At 48.3% G+C, this 17,308-nt stretch overlaps 2 protein-coding genes across 2 annotated transcripts in view; one reads left to right on the forward strand and one right to left on the reverse strand.

The window, feature by feature from the left end:
• Positions 1 to 17,308, forward strand: part of TMCO4 (transmembrane and coiled-coil domains 4) — a 55,996-nt gene that overhangs the window by 35,467 nt on the left and 3,221 nt on the right. The window lies entirely within an intron of this gene.
• Positions 18 to 16,151, reverse strand: HTR6 (5-hydroxytryptamine receptor 6). The gene is made up of 3 exons (XM_058161369.1): positions 15,219 to 16,151; positions 6,776 to 6,934; positions 18 to 5,282 (listed from the first exon to the last, which is right to left on the reverse strand). The coding sequence occupies exons 1-3, from the start codon at positions 15,933 to 15,935 to the stop codon at positions 4,875 to 4,877; spliced, it is 1,284 nt and encodes a 427-aa protein (XP_058017352.1). The 5' UTR covers positions 15,936 to 16,151; the 3' UTR covers positions 18 to 4,874.

A 17,308-nucleotide genomic window follows, 5' to 3' on the forward strand; every position in this document is an offset into this window, starting at 1 on the left:
AGTGGGGTGGGAATGGGGATTTTGCAGTATCCTTCCCTTGGAGTGGGGTGGGAATGGGGATTTTGCAGTATCCTTCCCCTGTCATGCCCACCAATATTAAAAGCCCTCAGAACGAATAGTAAAAATTTTTTGAATCCCACCACTGTTTCTCCAGCTGTTTGCCAATTTTCATTTCATTTTTAATTTTTGAATTGTGTTAGCCTGTTGATGCAGGCTGCAGTGACCACAGGTGTCCACAGGAGGGCAGGCTTTTCTGCCCTTCCCAGCTCTCTTGGCTGGGAGACGCCGTCGTCATCCGAACTCGCGTTTCGAAAGGTACTGATCAGAAAATAAAGGGGTTGATAACAAGGATTCAGGCAGTCCTCGACTTATGGCCACGGTTGAGCCCAACATTTCTGTCGCTGAGGGAGACATGGGTTAAGTGGATTTCTCCCCAGTTTTACCACCTTCCTTGCCACGGCCGTTAAGTGAATCACTGCAGTTCTTAACGCTAGTCACACGGTTGTTAAGTGAATCTGGCTTCCCCATGGACTTGGCTTGTCAGAAGGTCGCAAAAGGGGATCGCCTGACCCCTGACGACAGTGGAACCGTCATAAACGCGAGTCAGTTGCCAACGTGTCTGAATTTTTGATCCATGTGCCCACGGATGGATGCTCCAATGGTTAGAAGCGTGAAAAACAGTTGTAAGTCACTTTTTTTTCTGTGCTGTTTTAACTTTGAACGGTCACTGAGCAAAGTCTCAGGCAAGAAAAACCAAAAGTGCACGCACTGTTTTTCGGGGAACCTGGCTTAATAGCGGTAACTGTGAGAGGGATCCTTGAGTCTTTTTTTTTTTTTTAATTTGCATTTATATCCCGCCCTTCTCCGAAGACTCAGGGCGGCTTACACTGTGTCAAGCAATAGTCTTCATCCATTTGTATATTATATACAAAGTCAACTTTTATTGCCCCCAACAATCTGGGTCCTCATTTTACCTACCTTATAAAGGATGGAAGGCTGAGTCTTCGTGGACAACCAATTAAATATGAGCCAGCAGTGTGCAACAGCAGCAAAAAAAAACCCAATGCAATCCTAAATTGCATTAACAGAGGGATACGATCAAGATCAAGGGAGGTACTAATACCACTCTATAAAGACTTAATAAGACCACACCTAGAGTACTGCATCCAATTTTGGTCACCAAACTATAAAACAAGAGGTTGAGACTCTAGAAAAAGTGCAGAGAAGAGCAACCAGGATGATGAGGGGACTGGAGGCTAAAACATACGATGAACGGTTGCAGGAACTGGGCCTGGCTAGTCTAGTGAAGAGAAGGACCAGAGGAGACAGGATAGCATCTTCCAATACTTGAGGGGCTGCAACAGAGAGGAGAGGGTCAAAGCTATTCTCCAAAGCACCTGAAGGCCGGACAAGGAACAATGGATGGAAACTGAACAAGGAGAGATTCAACCTGGAAATAAGGAGGAATTTTCTGACAGTGAGAACAATCAAACAATGGAACAGAAGTTGCCTTCGGAAGTTGTGGGAGCTTCACCGCTGGAGGCTTTCAAGAAGAGACTGGACTGCCATCTGTCAGGAATGGTGTAGGGTCTCCTGCTTGCGCGGGGGGTTGGACTAGATGGCCTCCAAGGTCCCTTCCCACTCTCTTAATCTGTATCTGAATGGCCTGCTAATATAATATATCACATGTTTGAAAGTTCTTGTACAAGACTGCATGCAAGTAATAACAGCAATACCTTGGATCTCTTCGCCAGTTGCCATGTCTGTTAGTGACCACAAGAGGGCGAACTCCCTGCCCTTCCCCAGCCACTCTGCGCTTTTAGAAGACAACGTTAAATCTGTAATTTTTATCTTTTCTATTATTTCATTCCTAAATGCTTCGACGTTTTGAGTCTTCATCCAAGCAGAGAGGGAAAAAAATTAACAAGCGGCCCAGGAAAGGCTGCCTATCCCCTCTGCCAAAGTGGCCTTTGCTGTCAGGTTAAGTTTAATTTGTACTTTCCATATCCTCTTCCCCCTTTAAAAAAAACACAACACATTTTATCAGGTCCCTTGGGTGCCGCTCAGAGTAGAGTAGGGCCCTGGCGTTGGCAGCGGGAGCAATAATCGTAACACAAATAGAGCATTTTTCTTGCAATTCCACTGCTCTGTGGCGGCACCGGCTATTTTCTGTAGCCAGAGAGATGGAGCAGAAGACTAAAAAGACACCAGGCGGGCATAAAGAGAGACAAATCTATTTACTTTTGACATTTTCAATTCCTACGAAAGACTTATCGAAAGGCAAGCAGGCTTAAAAGGGGACAGAGGGAGACTGCGTTTCGCCCTAACCGTTTTCCAGCTAAGTCCGTGTGAACGAACACACATTTTTGGGGAAGAGGGTATGTTAAGGATACAAACTGGGCTTAACCTTACTTTGGGTTCAGTAGTGAACAGGAGTGAAAATTTTCACCCACCAGGCTTAGAAAGCCCTTAAATGGCCTCTCATAGCAACAGCTAGTTTAGAGAAGGACCAAGGGAGACATGATAGGATCTTCCAATATTTGAGGGGCTGCCCCAGAGAGGAGGAAGGGGCGCAACCTGTATTTCCAAGGCAGCCGAAGGCCGGACAAGGTTACAGATTTAGATTAACAAAGAATTGGAAGGGACCTTGTAGGTCATCTAGTCCAACCCCCCACCCATCCAAGCAGGAGAATAATGGATGGATGGAAACTGAAGAGATTCAACCTGGAAATAAAGGAGAAATTTTCTGACAGTGAGAGCAATCAATCCGTGGAACAGAAGCTGTGGGAGCTTCATCCCTGGAGGCTTTCAAGAAGAGACTGGACTGCCATCTGTCAGGAACGGTGTTAGAGACTCCTGCTTGCGCAGGGGTTTGGACTAGATGACCTCCAAGGTCCCTTCCAACTCTCTCAATCTGTATCTGAACACAATTGTGTGACTTAGCAATGGCACCCCGATTCCTTCCAACTCTGCAGTCCGATGTAGCTCAGAGAGGCAGGCAGGCAGGCTGGGGATAATAGGCTGCTGTGGCTTGTTTAAAAAAATGCAGAGAACTGGCCCAGAGCTGTAAAGGGCAAGGAGGAGGTGGGTGGGCGAACCGGTGGTCCTTTCGTGTTAGAAACGTCAGGTTTCCCAGCCAAAAAAGGGATGTAATAAAACACTCAAATCCGGCGGAGGGGAAATATTGCGCATCGTTGAAATTTCAGCTGTATTTTTTCTCTCTCTTTTTTTTAAAGGGAGGCCGGGATTAAGCAGCGCGCAGGTGAAGCAAGCAATCATGGATTATCCTGGCTCGCTTGTCGCTAATCCCGGTTTGGGGAGAGAGAAAAAAGGAAGGAAAACTTTCCTGTTCGGCGCTGCGTGCAAGGTGGAAAACGGGGTTTCTGGTTTTGGGGGGAAACGGCAGAGGGGAAGGCTGGGGCAGCGAGTGGCCGGTTTGTAGGTGGGAGAAGGGATGGGAAGGTTGCAATGGGTGTAACTCCAGGATGTAAAAAAAAATGACAGCCGGGGCAGGACTGGGCTGTCCTTCCCTCTTAATGTTCTGACCTGGGCTCCTCGTCCCGATAAAAACCCTTTTATTTAGTTTAATTTCACAACTACAGACCTTTATCAGGCTTGGAGAGCTGCCAGGCCGATATCTTCCAAAGGCCACTCGGTAGCAGACAATACTTGGCAAGAAGTCAGGAACAGATCTTCACTCTAATGAACTGAACTCTAATGAACTAATGAGTCTCCTGCAAACTCCACTCCCCTTTCGTTCCTCTTTATTTCCTACGGGAGGGACCGTTCACCGTCCACCTGTGGCTTTACTCCTGAGTCGACCCTTGTTCCTTAGCTGTTCCCTTCCCCTGGCAGCTCTGCGCATGCGCACACTGGGAACAGGCTCCAGTTGTTCTTCTGCCCCACTGATCTCCAACTCCAAAGGTAGCTGCTAACTGTCAGACGGCCCTGGCTCTATCTCTGCCTCCGACGCAGAGCCCTCATCAGAGCCTTCCCCAGACTCCAGGACTGACCCTCGTTCCTCCCCAACCTCCTCATTGTCAGTCTGCCACCAGCTCCACTGGTGGGCCACAACACTTAAACACGCACGCACATGCACACATATGTTTACTTGGCTGTGTTCTGCAACCGTGTGCAAACGGGGCGCGAGGAGGAAATCATGCTAGAAGCCATCCAAGCTGCGAGGCTGGCAGGCAGAGAAAAAAAAAACAAGATACGAGGAGGGGGAAGATGAATCTGGGTGAAAGGAAGGACATTTGTGGGTCTGGATTGTTGTGCCTCGCCCGCCCTCATCTCTGCATCCAGGCCCCTCCCATCTCCTGCTATCTGAGCCAGAGACTGATAGTGAAGAAGAATGGCCTGGCATGCCTCCAGCCCCCAGCCCTGGCACCATGCCCGGACAGACTGAGCAAACAAACCTCCCTCCTACAGCGTGTGAGCACGAAGCCAGCCACGAGCTGGAATTGCCAGCAGCTGAGCAGGAGGATGAAAGGTGGGCAGATCCCCACTTCCGGAGAATGGAGAGGCGACGTCAGCAAAAGGAAGGGAGGGGCAGGCCTGGATAAGTGCTGAGTCATGGAGCCACGCCCCATGGCCTATATAAAGGATCTGCTTTTTGGCATTCCTTGAGTCAGGCAAAGTCTCATCTGGTTGCTGAAGTCACACCTTGGATTCCTGCCTGCCCTGAGAACTCTGACAAGAATTTGGCAAAGCTGCAGAGGCTTCGTGGCCACGCTTGATACAGACTTCCCAGACCCGGCCGTCAGAGGAGGAGTGGGACACGACATGGATGCTTGACCGGTGGAATTCTCCCCTCCATGCCCAGCACAGGTCAGAAACAGCCGGGTCAACCTGAAGCCAAGTCGGGCCGGCGGTCAGTCCGAAGGCGTGTTCAGATAGATGAAGTTCAACTTCGGCTCCGTCCGCTCGGCATCGGAAAGGTGAACGGAGTTGGCCCGGGTAGGCGGGAGGAAGCTGAGCGTTTGGCTGCTGTGGTCGTTGCCGTGGACGATGGAATCGGCCGAGTCCGTTTCTCCTGGTAGAGTCAGGGTGTTCCTGAGGGAAACCCCCGGCCGGGGGCCGCTGTTGGAATTCCTGAGGGAGAGCGAGACCCGGCTGGGCCTGCGTTCCCATGTGCGGGGACAACAGGGCAGGTACTTGGCCATGGCCCTCTTGAAATCCCGCATGAAGAGCGGGTAGATTATAGGGTTCATGGTGCTGTTGCAGTAGCCCAGCCAGGTCAGGAGGTCGAAAAAATCGGCCGAAATGCAGTTGCAGACCGCCTGGAGAAAGCGAGAAAGAGACGGCCATTTAAGGGGAAGCGAAAGAACAGAAAGACGGAACAAGAGGGGCTGCCGAAGCTGGCGTTTTTGGAAATGCAGGTAGTCCTTGACATTTCACCCCCTGAGGCAACTGGACTTTTTTTTTTTTATTCAAAAAGTTTTACAGAAAAAAATTTTCCCCTTTCCCCCCCCCTCCCCCCTCCCTTCACAACCCCTCCCCCCCCCAACTTCCCGGAACGAGCACAAGGTATAGTTAAAAATAAAACAAACATATGCTAAAAATTTTTCGTCCCAACTTAATTATACCCCTACAATCATCAATTCCTAACTTCCCCTGAAAACAATCAAAAATAATACATCATAATCATTCAAAAACAGTCTGATAACTCCTAGTCTGATATCTACTTTGAATATAGTCAATCCATTTTTTCCATTCCTTTAAGTATCTTTCTTGCGTCTGTTCTATATTTATATTCTCTATTGTATGTCTAGGACTTGCCCATATAGGAACCTTATAATTTAGTTTATAAGAGTATTTTTTCCAAACACGCAGAAGAGCAGCTCTTAACACATGATTTTTAAAGGCCTTATCCACTTTTTTGTCATAAATTAAATATGCATGCCATCCATATAGCAAGTCATAACCTTCTATATTCAAAAATCTTTCCTCCGTTAAATTAAACCAATCACTTATTGCAGAGAGAGCAGCTGCTTCATAGTATAATTTAAAATTGGGCATTTTTAAACCTCCCCTTTCCCGAGAGTCTTGAATTATTTTCATTTTAACCCTAGTGGACTTTCTTGTTTTGTCTTTGAAGACATTTCGCTTCTCATCCAAGAAGCTTCTTCTTCTGGAAATCCATTCCAGAGAAGAAGAAAAAATTATAGACTACAGGAACTAGGAGCACTACCTAAGGTGACCCTGAGGCAAGAGTGAAATCCAGCAGGTTCTGACAAGTTCTGGCGAACCGGTAGCAGAAATTTTGAGCAAAGCTGGCTGAGGAACTCTGGGAGTTGAAATCCACAAGTCTTAAAAGGGACCAAGGTTGGAGACCCCTGACCTAGATGACGGAGAATCTCTACAGACAAGAAGTGGGAGATAATTGGAGCTGAGAGGGCTCCCAATTTCCCTTCCGTCACCCCCACCCCAGGTTCAAGGGGTGAAATCCAGCAGGTTCTGACGAACCGGTAGCGGAAATTTTGAGTAGTTCGGAGAACCGGCAAATACCACCTCTGGCTGGCCCCAGAGTGGGGTGGGAATGGAGATTTTGCAGTATCCTTCCCCTGGAGTGGGGTGGGAATGGAGATTTTGCAGTATCCTTCCCCTGCCATGCCCACCAAGCCACGCCCACCAAGCCACGCCCACAGAACCGGTAGTAAAAAAAAATTGACTTTCACCACTGCCAGGTTCCCTATCCTCTCTCTGCCCCCTTGCCACCTTCCCTCGGGGGGCGGTGGGGGGAGAGGGGAGGATTTACCTGCTCATTGCTTACCTGAGCCATGTTGCAGACGAAGAAAGGCAGCCAAGCCACGAAGAACATGCCCAAAAGGATGCCAAGAGTCAGGCTGGCCTTAAGCGCCCGTCGGCTGTGCTTGTTGGCAATCTTACGATGGTGACTCAACCCGCTTCCTTGGCCCTGATCTCGGGGAACCTGTGAAGAACCCCCAAAAGCAGAAGGAAGTCAAGACGTGCGTCCTGGCCTAGGCTTCCTGAGAAAGCATAAATCACAACCTTAGTCCCCCCCCCCAAAAAAAACCCCTCTTTTATTGAGACGGCTGTGAATTATGGTCATTCGCAGCCCGTAATGATTCACAGCCTGTGAAGATTCCGACAGAGGTCTGCTCGAGTTGACACAGTCTTTCAACTCAGTCTTTCGGGGTAACTCCCTCTTCTTTGTGACAACCCCTGAGATATTGGAACATGGCTATCCTGTCTCCCCTAGTCCTTGTTTTCATCAAACTAGACATACTCAGTTCCTGCAACTGTTCTTCATATGTTTTAGCCTCCAGTCCCCTAATCATCTTGGTTGCTCTTCTCTGCACTCTTTCTACAGTCTCAACATCTTTTTTACATCGTGGCGACCAAAACTGAATGCAATATTCCAAGTGTGGCCTTACCAAGGCCTTATAAAGTGATATTAACACTTCACATGATCTTGATTCTATCCCCTCTGTTAATGCAGCCCAGAACTGTGTTGGCTTTTTTGGCAGCTGCTGCACACTGCTGGCTCCTATCTAAATGGTTGTCCATTAAGACTCCAAGATCCCTTCTCGCATAGCTTTTTATGGTTTCTAAATCCCCCCACTTCCCTGAAATATTAGAATTTGTTTATTAGCGTTTTATAATACGTTTTTAAAGCGTTCTTTTTTTTAATGGTTTTATACGCTGGCCAGAGTTGCATGGTGCGAGACGGGCCGGCATGTAAATCGGATAAATGTAATATCTCATGAAAAACCCAATATCTCAGGGATTGCCCCCAAAGAAGAGGGAGTCAAACTATTCTCCAAAGCACCTGAGGGTAGAACAAGAAGCAACTGGTGGAAACTAATCAAGGAGAGAAGCAACTTAGAACTAAGGAGGAATTTCCTAACAGAACAATTAATCAGAGGAACAACTTGCCTGTAGAAGTTGTGAATGCTCCAACACTGGAAATTTTTAGGAAAATGTTGGATAACCATTTGTCTGAAATGGTGTAGGGTTTCCTGCCTGGGCAGGGGGTTGGACTAGAAGACCTCCAAGGTCCCTTCCAACTCTGATATTATTATTAAATCTTTCCTTGAGGCGGCTAGGATTTTTCCAAGTTCGTGTGTTAAAAATAAACAAGCCGCAGATTGCGGTAAAAAGCTGCATGTACCAGACTTCAATTTATCACCCTCCCAAAAAGAAATAATTTAGACAATTATTTTGCCTCAAAACCCCGACTGATAACTTGGAAAATTGGAGTCAGTTTCTCTGTTTTTCTCAAAAAAATAAAATAAAAGAGGGGTGGGGAATTCCAAGCCAAAAACCAGCAAATGGTTATTCGAACGAGGGGAAGTAAGATTTCTTTTAAAACCCTCTGTCTTAGCATTTAAACGCAATTACAATTATGTTCCTTTTTCTCCTTCTGCGGGAAGGAGGAAGTCAATTAGAGGCAATTATTGCCAAGTTAAATTACTTGGCGCCTATGATTCTTCACTACCACCTCAAATTAGAAACGATGAAGCTGTAGCTCTAATTCTAATTCTAAAAATAATAATAATAATTCTAATTTCTAAAATTCTAAGAAAGGAAGGGCCTTGCTCTTGGCATGCATTTGAATCGGGAATGACAAGAACGGAATTTAAACGTTGGAGGGTTTGAACTATTTCTTACCTTTGGCTGAATTTGCATAAAATGTGGATTAATTTATTATTAGTTGGAGACCAATAGGCCAGCATGTTAACGGCTGTGCTATTTCTTTTTTATTTTTACAACTCTTCTAATACAGGGGTCACCAACCTTTCAGACCTCAGGGACGACTAAATTCATAATTTTAAATCCTGTGGACCACTAATATGAATTTTTTAAAAAGAAAAAAAAATAGTATTTAGTGCAATATAAAAAATGCAAATGGTGGCTGGTGACCACTGTTCTAATAGATGATGGATCTTGCGATAGTTATTTGGAAAGTGACCAGAGTTTGCAGTTAAATATACCTCAAAATATTCCAGTACTTTTCTAGTTTTCCCTCTACATCCTGGTTTACATATAAAACACTCAAATCCTCGTTCAATAAGCCCTAGTTAGCTAAGCTCACATGTTCTATAAAGTCTGGTTTATATGTTGTCCATGGGGTCGCGATGGGTCGGACATGACTTCGCAACTAACAACAACAACAACATGCTAATTCCAAATGCTAAACTAACGACATTAAAGTCTTAATGCAGTTAAGACAGTTTAACTTGTCACATCTAGGTTCATCAGAGCTTATTTTTGTGTGAAGGATGAAGGAATTATAGTCTAAATCTTCTGGGTCAAATAGGCAGAGTTTTAATTTCTTTCTTTAAGCACTGGATAGTGATTGAGAAGGTCCTATTTACTTTTCTTTAAATGTAAATCTTTGGAGCGGGGAGGGAATGAATAAGTTTTGTGTGGCCTAAAGATTTGGACATCAGACCTGGAAATAAAATAAAAAGGTAACTGAAATAACCGAAGAACCTGCTAGAAAATTTTGCCATTAGAAGAGAGAACATCAAAAGAAACTGCAGAGAAAGGGTTAGCCATAATTTATTACCTCGGTAGTATGTACACCTTTTCATCTGAAGATGCTCTCAAAGACAATATGGTTAGATTACATCCCTGATCACGCGCGCCTTGGGAAGCTGAGCTTCCGGTATCTGCACGCTGGCCAGCTGGTCTTCACACACCCATGCGCGCCAAAAACCGGAAGACCAGGTGACCGGCGCACATTTGAATGCCGGAAACCGGAAGCTCAGCTTCCGGGCGCGCGCATGCACGCCAAGGAGCAGCTCTTCCAGTTTCTGGTTCTCCCGCGCACGCAGCAGTGGTGGGTTTCAACATTTTTTACTACCGGTTCTGTGGGCGTGGCTTGGTGGGCATGGCATGGCTTGGTGGGCGTGGCTGGGGAAGGTTACTGCAAAAATCCCCATTTCCTCCCGATCAGCTGGGACTCGGGAGGCAGAGAATAGACAGATTTTTACTACCAGTTCTCCAAACTACTCAAAATTTCCGCTACAGGTTCGCCAGAACTAGTCCGAACCGGCTGAAACCTACCTCTGGCGCACGCACGCCTGCTCTCCCATTTGGGCGCTCGGTGCCGAAAAAGTTCGCCCACACTGAACTACATGTTAGCGGTATGCCACCGGCCCCGAATGAAGTTAGCTCTTGCCCCCATGAGGACTAGCAACTTAGTCCGCTTTGTTTTGTTCTCAGAACCTTAATAATTTAGAAGAGAGATTTTTTGGCAAGCCAGATTCCTTTTCCGGATTTATGCTGCCCGCAGTCCTGGTGTCTTTTTCCTTCTTAGCAAGCTGCTTGGTGACTAAACGATATTAGCTAATTACGTTTCATTTGCTGGGAACATTTGTCTTTCTCTGTCCCGTCCCCCCCCCTCCTTCTTTGCAGGGAGAGCTCCAGAGTCTTCCCAAGAGAAAAATAAGATTATGTTATTCATCCAAGCCAGCTCCGGTGCCCCCTCCTTCTCAAGGCAAAAATCCTGCTAGCGTCTTTAATTTCCCGCCAGCTTAACTGCCTATTGAACTCTGCAAAAAAAAAAAAAAAGCTTTAATTAGATTTATTTTTTTCAGAAGGAGGGAAAAGACTCGGTTGAACTGCCCCAGCAGGGTTTCCGAAGGCTGGAGTGGTTTTTTTTCACCAGGGTTAGAAGAAGGGCAGGAGGTGGTCTTGATGGCTGCCCACCGCCAACCTTGAGACGTTTCCTGGGGAGGTCCCTGCGAGGGGTTGGGGGGGCGTCTGTGGTTGATGCTTGGCTTTGTGCTGGTTGGCAGGGAGGGGGAGGAGGAGTGTTGTGTCTGCGCCCCCCGAGCCGGGCCCCCTGCCAGAAAGTGACTTGGAAAGTGAGGGGGAAGGGCCGTCAGGACTTACGTCGGGAGCACCGGCTTCCCTGGCTCAGCTCCAGGAGCCAGAAACAGGCCAGGTGGAGGAGATAACGAGGCCTCCGTCCCCTGACTCTTTCCCCCCCCCAGGCCACACCTCCAGACCCGGCTGATGGCAATCAGGCCTGGCTGGACCCTAGGTTTCGTAGGCAGGAGAGGCGGGAACAACAGAAGCAGGGGTGGGGCAGGCCTAGGAAGTGCTGAGTCATGGAGCCACACCCCACAGGATATAAAAGCAGCAAGAGCTGCTGTGCTTCTTCGTAGCAGGCAAATCAACTGCTTAACTAAAAGCTGAAGTACTGTTTGTTCCTGGGTGACTCATCGGCGTCGAGGGAGATAACAGAGACACTTGGCAGACGCTCGCTAGTTTGCTGCCAGAGCTGATAGTGCCGGCTAATTAAGCCATTGCTGGGACGGAGGCGAGGGGGGACAGAACAAAGGGGCCCAGGGCTGGGCTTCAAAAATTTTAGCAAGAGGTTCTCTGCCCGGTTGCTGGCTGGGCGTGGCCATAGTGGGTGTGGCCTAGTCGGCCTCCTGCACCACAGTGGGGGCGGCGTTTTTGCCCTCCCTAGGCTCCGGAGGCTTTTCTTGAGCCTCCGGAAGGACGAAAAAGGCCTCCCCAGGCTCTGGAAGCCCTCTGGAGGCCGGAAAATGGGCTCCATTTCTGGCCTTCCCGAACTTCCGCTCGCGTCCTGCACTTGCCTGCATCCAAAACGAGCCACATGGGGACTCCTGGGTGGGGAGGGGTGGATGGGAGGGACCAGCCAGGAGTGGGATTTGGGGCTTCTCCGAACTGCACAGAAACTTAGCTAGAGGTTCTCCCGAACCCCCAGCAGCCCATGCCTAATGGGGCCTGTAGCCAAGACCTGCTTGGAAAACCCCCAAGGATAGGCTAAAAATCCAACTTTTCTTCGCGTAAATTGGATTCTTGGGAATGGCCGAATCCTTCGAGAACATGGCAAGCCGGTCCCGGCCTCGATTTTGTCCTCCTGACAGTTAGAACAATTAATAATGAGTGGAACAACTTGCCTGCGAAAGTTGTGAATGCTCCAACACTGGACAGTTTTTAAGAAAACGTCGGATAACCATTTGTCTGAAACGGTGTCGGGTTTCCTGCCTGGGCAGGGGGTTGGACTGAAAGACCTCCAAGGTCCCTTCCAACTCTGTTGTTGTTGTTGTTGTTTTATTTACACAAAATGACAGTATACACAGGGAACGAGATAACTATGCTGGATTTCGTATCACAAATCATTAGTCGAACACTTCCCAAGCGTTTAGGACGGCGTGATGTATCGGCGGATTATGCGAGCAGATCCCAGTAAGGTGGCCTTCTGCAGCTGACCAATAGTGATCTTGTCAGCGCCAATTGCTTTTAAGCGCTTGCCTAGGTCTTTAGGCACAGCTCCCAGTGTGCCGAGTACCACTGGAACCACCTGCACTGGTTTATGCCAGAGTCTCTGCAATTCGATGATTATTATTATTATTCTGTACCTGGGTTGCAGCCGTGGGCACTAGTTTGAGAATCCGGGAACTGCCTTAACGCTCCTTCTGGATTGGGCCAGCCGCCCCGTTGTCTACGGAACTCCATTTCATCCCTCGATTTGCCGTTAAGGGACCTTTTTCCTTGGTGGGTTTGCCACACCGGATGCAAAGCAGTTGCCCTCTCTTGCACTGCCTCCCACCGCTCCCTTATAACGGCCGGTAGACTGGCCTTGATGGAGAGGCTCTGCACCCAACTAGGATCTAAATTCAGCTCTTTAATTCCTCAGCTGCCCCCTGGAAGCAATTAAGAGTCATTCTGTGCTTCCTCCGGAGCTGAGCAGTTGCTCCCTGCCTACTCACACATGGTACTGGGTGGTGGGTGGATTAACTGGGGCGGGTGGGGGGGGGGAGAAAGGAAAACAGGGCTGGCGCTGATATTTCCTTCCAAGGAACAGTTCACCTCCACCTCTGCTCGTATTATTTTGAGAATTGCAATTATTTTGCGGAGGACAAGAGAGTGAAAGAGGGGGGGACGGACAGAGAGGCCAAACCTGCCCCTTCCCCAAACTCCTTAATTTGAAGGCTTTTAAAATATGGATTTTTTTTTCCCCCAGCCGCAAAGATCTGGAGTCAGGTCTGAGCCCTTCTGATAGCCAAGGAGGGGAGGAAAAAAAAAATGCAGGTTTTTTTCCCCCGCCCAAGGCTTTAGCAGCTCTGTAGTGATCAGTAAAAATGGAACTTCTCTGTACAGGGGCAGGCTACCTTAAGGGCCGGCATTTTGGAAATTTCAATTCCGTTTTGGGAGGCATGCGCCTGATAGCGTGCCTATGGTCTCTCGGCGGCTTGAGCGTGTCATCTCCAGATCAGGAAATATAAATCCAGAAAGAGTGAGTTTAGAAACTGGACTTTATTCCAGATATCAATAGTGTTGTAAATGTTGTACCTTGATGAACGTAACTTTTCTTTTGTGTACACTGAGAGCCTATGCACCAAGACAAATTCCTTGTGTGTCCAATCACACTTGGCCAATAAAAATTCTATTCTATTCTATTCTATTCTATTCTATTCTATTCTATTCTATTCTATTCTATTCTATTCTATTTTCTTTTATGTACACTGAGAGCATATGCACCAAGATAAATTCCTTGTGTGTCACTCAATCTCGATCTGCTACTGAATCGGAGGCCAAGTTTTCCCACGTCCTGGTGCTGCCCTCTTGTGGCCACCCAGAGATTTGCACTTCTATCGGGGAAAAAAAAAAACAAGGCTAGAAAACCGCTTTATCCATTTCCAAGCTCATTGGAACGAGAATGCAGTGAAGTTATACTCGATATTTTGTCTGCAGGCTGGGTGTGTTTCCACAGGAGGCATCTGATTATTATTTTTTTTAGCAATTAGGGTCCATGCCTTGCCTTCTCCCTAACCTTTCCGCCAACTCTGTTGGCCAGCCCCTCCCAAAATAGAGGCAACCTCTTTCCTCCGCACACCTGGCAAGCTTAATTTGATGAGGGGCCACAGCTGGCAGCCTCCCCACACACTCAGGTTGTCACTTGGGAAGAAGCCAATCACTCCTCATCTTTAGCATCACAGCCTGGGCCGGACCTGTCTTTCGATGGAGGTTGTTAGGTTAGATTAACCGAGTTGAAAGATATCTTGTAGGTCATTCAGCCCAAGCAGGAGACTCTACTACACCATTCCTGAAAAATGGCAGTCCAGTCTCTTCTTGAAAGCTTCCAGGGATGAAGCTCCCACAACTTCCGAAGGCAACTTCTGTTCCATGGGTTGATTGTTTCTCACTGTCAGGAAATTTCTCCTTATTTCCAGGTTGAATCTCTCTCCTTGATCAGTTTTCCATCCATTCATTATTCCTTGTCTGGCCTTCAGGTGCTTTGGAGAATAGCTTGACCCCCTTCCTCCTCTCTGGGGCAGCCCCTCAAATATCGGAAGATGCTCTCCTGTCTCCCCTGGTCCTTCTCTTCACTAGACTAGCCAGGCCCAGTTCCTGCAACCGTTCATCGTATGTTTTAGCCTCCAGTCCCCGAATCATCCTGGTTGCTTTTCTCTTCTACTTTTTCTAGAGTCTCAAAATGAAGCAAGGGCTCACACAGGGAGTCGCCCTTCTCTGGGGCATTGCATTGCACTAATAGCAGGGCTCAATTAGAAGGGGAAAGTCATCCCCAGAACGCGAACTCATGCAGAGTCCAGCGGCTTCCTACGGGTGCAATAGAAAATGGATGCCCAAACCATTGAACTTGGGAAGAAAGCAACGGTTTCCAAATTAATACAACCCCCCCCTCCTCCCTTAAGAAAAGTTTCATTTGCAAGCTTTGTTAAAGCTGCCCGAAAATTCCATTTTTCATTTCCTTCTCTTTTTTTTTTTTGTCCCCGTTCTTCAATTCAATGCACGAGAGAAACTGCTTTCGGCTGTCTATTTTTCTTAAAACAAGGAGCAGACCTTGAATTAAGGGCTCATTTCATCGGACTTGGCCATCTCGTACTTCTGTCGGTTACACAACAGGCCCCGGCTAAGTCCAAAATACACCGTTCGAGAAATTTGAAAACAGGGTGAAAACGGGGCAGAAAAACAGAAGCCTTTTGGGTAGCAGGACGAAAACCCTTGTGGAGGCAGAGGGACCGATACGGGGCCCGGAGTTAATCTTAATTTTCCGCAGCCTCCGACGGATGCGGCGCTAACGGTCTCCATGCCTAGCAAGTGAAGGAAGATTTGGGAACTAGCGCTGCGTCTCTGAGCATGCACGGAGTTAATTCATCCCTCTGGAGCAAGCAATGGAAATTAATTAAAAAATTAATGGTAATTGATTTTAAAAAATAATGATAATTAACCGTTCTGTTTACCTGTTGAGTTTGTTCGCTGATGGGCTTGTTGGTGAGAGTCGCCACCTGGAGGGCCTGTTTCCGGGCGGCCAGCAGGATCCGGCAGTAGGTGAACAAGATAGCCACCGAGGGGAGAAAGAAAGTCAGGCCGGACGCGATGAGGGCGTAAGGCAAGCTGACCAGCAGACGGCACTGCTCCTCTTCCAGCTGCAGGGTAGCGTTGAGCGGATGACGGTCAAACTCCATCTTGTGCCAGCCCATTTTGATGGGCAGGAAAGACACCAAGGCGGCCAGCGTCCAGGTAGCCAGGATGAGCCAGAAGGCCCGGGCGGAGGTCATCCGCAGCTTGTACTTGAGCGGGGAGATGATGAGCAGGTAGCGGTCCAGGCTGATGACGCACAGGTTGAGAATGGAGGCGCTGGTACACATGACGTCGAAGGAGAACCAGACGGAGCAGAAGGCGCCGTCCAGCACCCAGCGCCCGTACAGCTGGTTCAGCATGGCCGGCGGCATGACCACCAGGCCCACCATCAGGTCGGAGAGGAAGAGGGACACCAGGAAGAAGTTGGACGTGTTGCGCAGGAAACGCTGGCTGAAGATGAGGAGGATGAGGGCGAAGTTGCCGACCATGGTCAGGAAAATGACGAAGCAGAGGAAAGCTGCTGTCCAGGCGCTGCCGCGCAGCTGGGGGTCCTGCCCGATCAGGCTGGCGTTGAGGCTGCCCGTCTGCCCGTCCATGGGGGGGGGATGGGGGGTGGCACCCTTGGCAAAGGGAAGATCAGACGCCAGGCTGAGTGGTCTCTCTCTTTCTCTCTCTCTCTTTCTCTCTCTTTCTCTTTCTCTCTTTCTCTCTCTTTTTCTCTTTCTTTCTCTTTTTCTCTCTCTCTTTCTCTTTTCTCTCTCTCTCTTTCTCTCTTTCTCTTTGTCTCTTTTTCTCTCTCTTTTTTCTTTCTTTCTCTCTCTCTCTCTCTTCTCTTTTCTCTCTCTCTTTTCTCTCTTTTCTCTCTCTCTTTTCTCTCTTTTCTCTCTTCTCTCTCTCTCTTTTCTCTTTTCTCTCTTTTCTCTCTTTTTCTCTTCTCTCTTTTCTCTCTCTTTTCTCTCTCTCTCCTCTTTCTCTCACTTCTCTCTCACACTTTTCTCTCTCTTTCTCTTCTCTCTCTCTCTCTCTTTCTCTCTCTCTTTTTTTTTCTCTCTCTCTCTCTCTCTCTTTCTCTCTCTCTCTCTCTCTCTTTCTCTTTCTCTCTTTGTCTTTCTCTTTCTCTCTCTTTCTCTCTCTCTTTCTTTCTCTTTCTCTCTCTCTCTCTTTCTCTCTCTCACTCTTCCTTGATAGGAATCTGGGGGTCCCCCTGGTCTCCAGTTGTTGGGGTATCCCCACCAGCTGCCCTGACCCTCGTCCTGGGCGCCTGGTAGCCTTTCTCCATCTCCTACAGGTTCTCTTTAGAGGAGATTAAAAAAAAGAAAAGGAGGATGAAAAGCGAAGCCGCAGCTGCCAGCCTCCTCTGCCTGCCCTGCTTGCCTGCCCAGACTGGCGGTTGGCGTCGTGAGTTCCTCTCTTCCCCCCCCCCTCACCCTTCTTTCCGTTCTGGAGGGGCACCGAGACCTCCCCGGAGACGCAAAGCGAAGGATCTTTTTCAGATCCTTTGGTGGTGGGAGAGCCAAGCAGCTGGTATGTTGCCGGAGAAAGATAGAGAGTCAATCTGGACCTTTTCAGCTAACTGCCGCTTGCTGGGGAAGAGTTTGGGAGGGCGAAAAGGCAGGTGGGTGGGTGGGTGGAGGGTGGGCATGCTTCGGAGGAGTCGAATCGGGGGCCGTGGGCTCTGCCCGTTCAGGAATGCCAGCCGGGGAGCGATGGCGAAGGAATCTGGGGAAGCGAGGAGCACGCCAGGCACAGAACAGGAATAAAAATTTGAAGTAGGAAATAAGGTGGGGGGGACTTGGCCAGGTTTTGCCTGCTGGCCGTCAAGGGTGCATCTGTGCACGTGGGTAGATTCTTGGGACGCTCGCATCTCCTTCGCCCGCTCAAGTGGACCGTTGTACGGTTGCTAAAGGAAAGAAGAATTAGGGCCGATGCGAGAGCAGTCTTTCGGTATTTGAGGGGCTGCCCCAAAGTA

Source organism: Ahaetulla prasina, chromosome 18 (assembly GCF_028640845.1).
Source record: "Ahaetulla prasina isolate Xishuangbanna chromosome 18, ASM2864084v1, whole genome shotgun sequence".
In the NCBI taxonomy this organism is placed as follows: domain Eukaryota; kingdom Metazoa; phylum Chordata; class Lepidosauria; order Squamata; family Colubridae; genus Ahaetulla; species Ahaetulla prasina.

Excerpts from the sequence above, each read along its gene's own strand:
- HTR6 (XM_058161369.1), bottom strand. The coding sequence starts at position 15,935 with ATGGACGGGCAGACGGGCAGCCTCAACGCCAGCCTGATCGGGCAGGAC. Across the intron at positions 6,935-15,218 it reads TCAGCGAACAAACTCAACAG|GTTCCCCGAGATCAGGGCCA; the intron begins GTAAACAGAACG and ends GGTTCTTCACAG. Across the intron at positions 5,283-6,775 it reads TCGTCTGCAACATGGCTCAG|GCGGTCTGCAACTGCATTTC; the intron begins GTAAGCAATGAG and ends CGCTTTCTCCAG.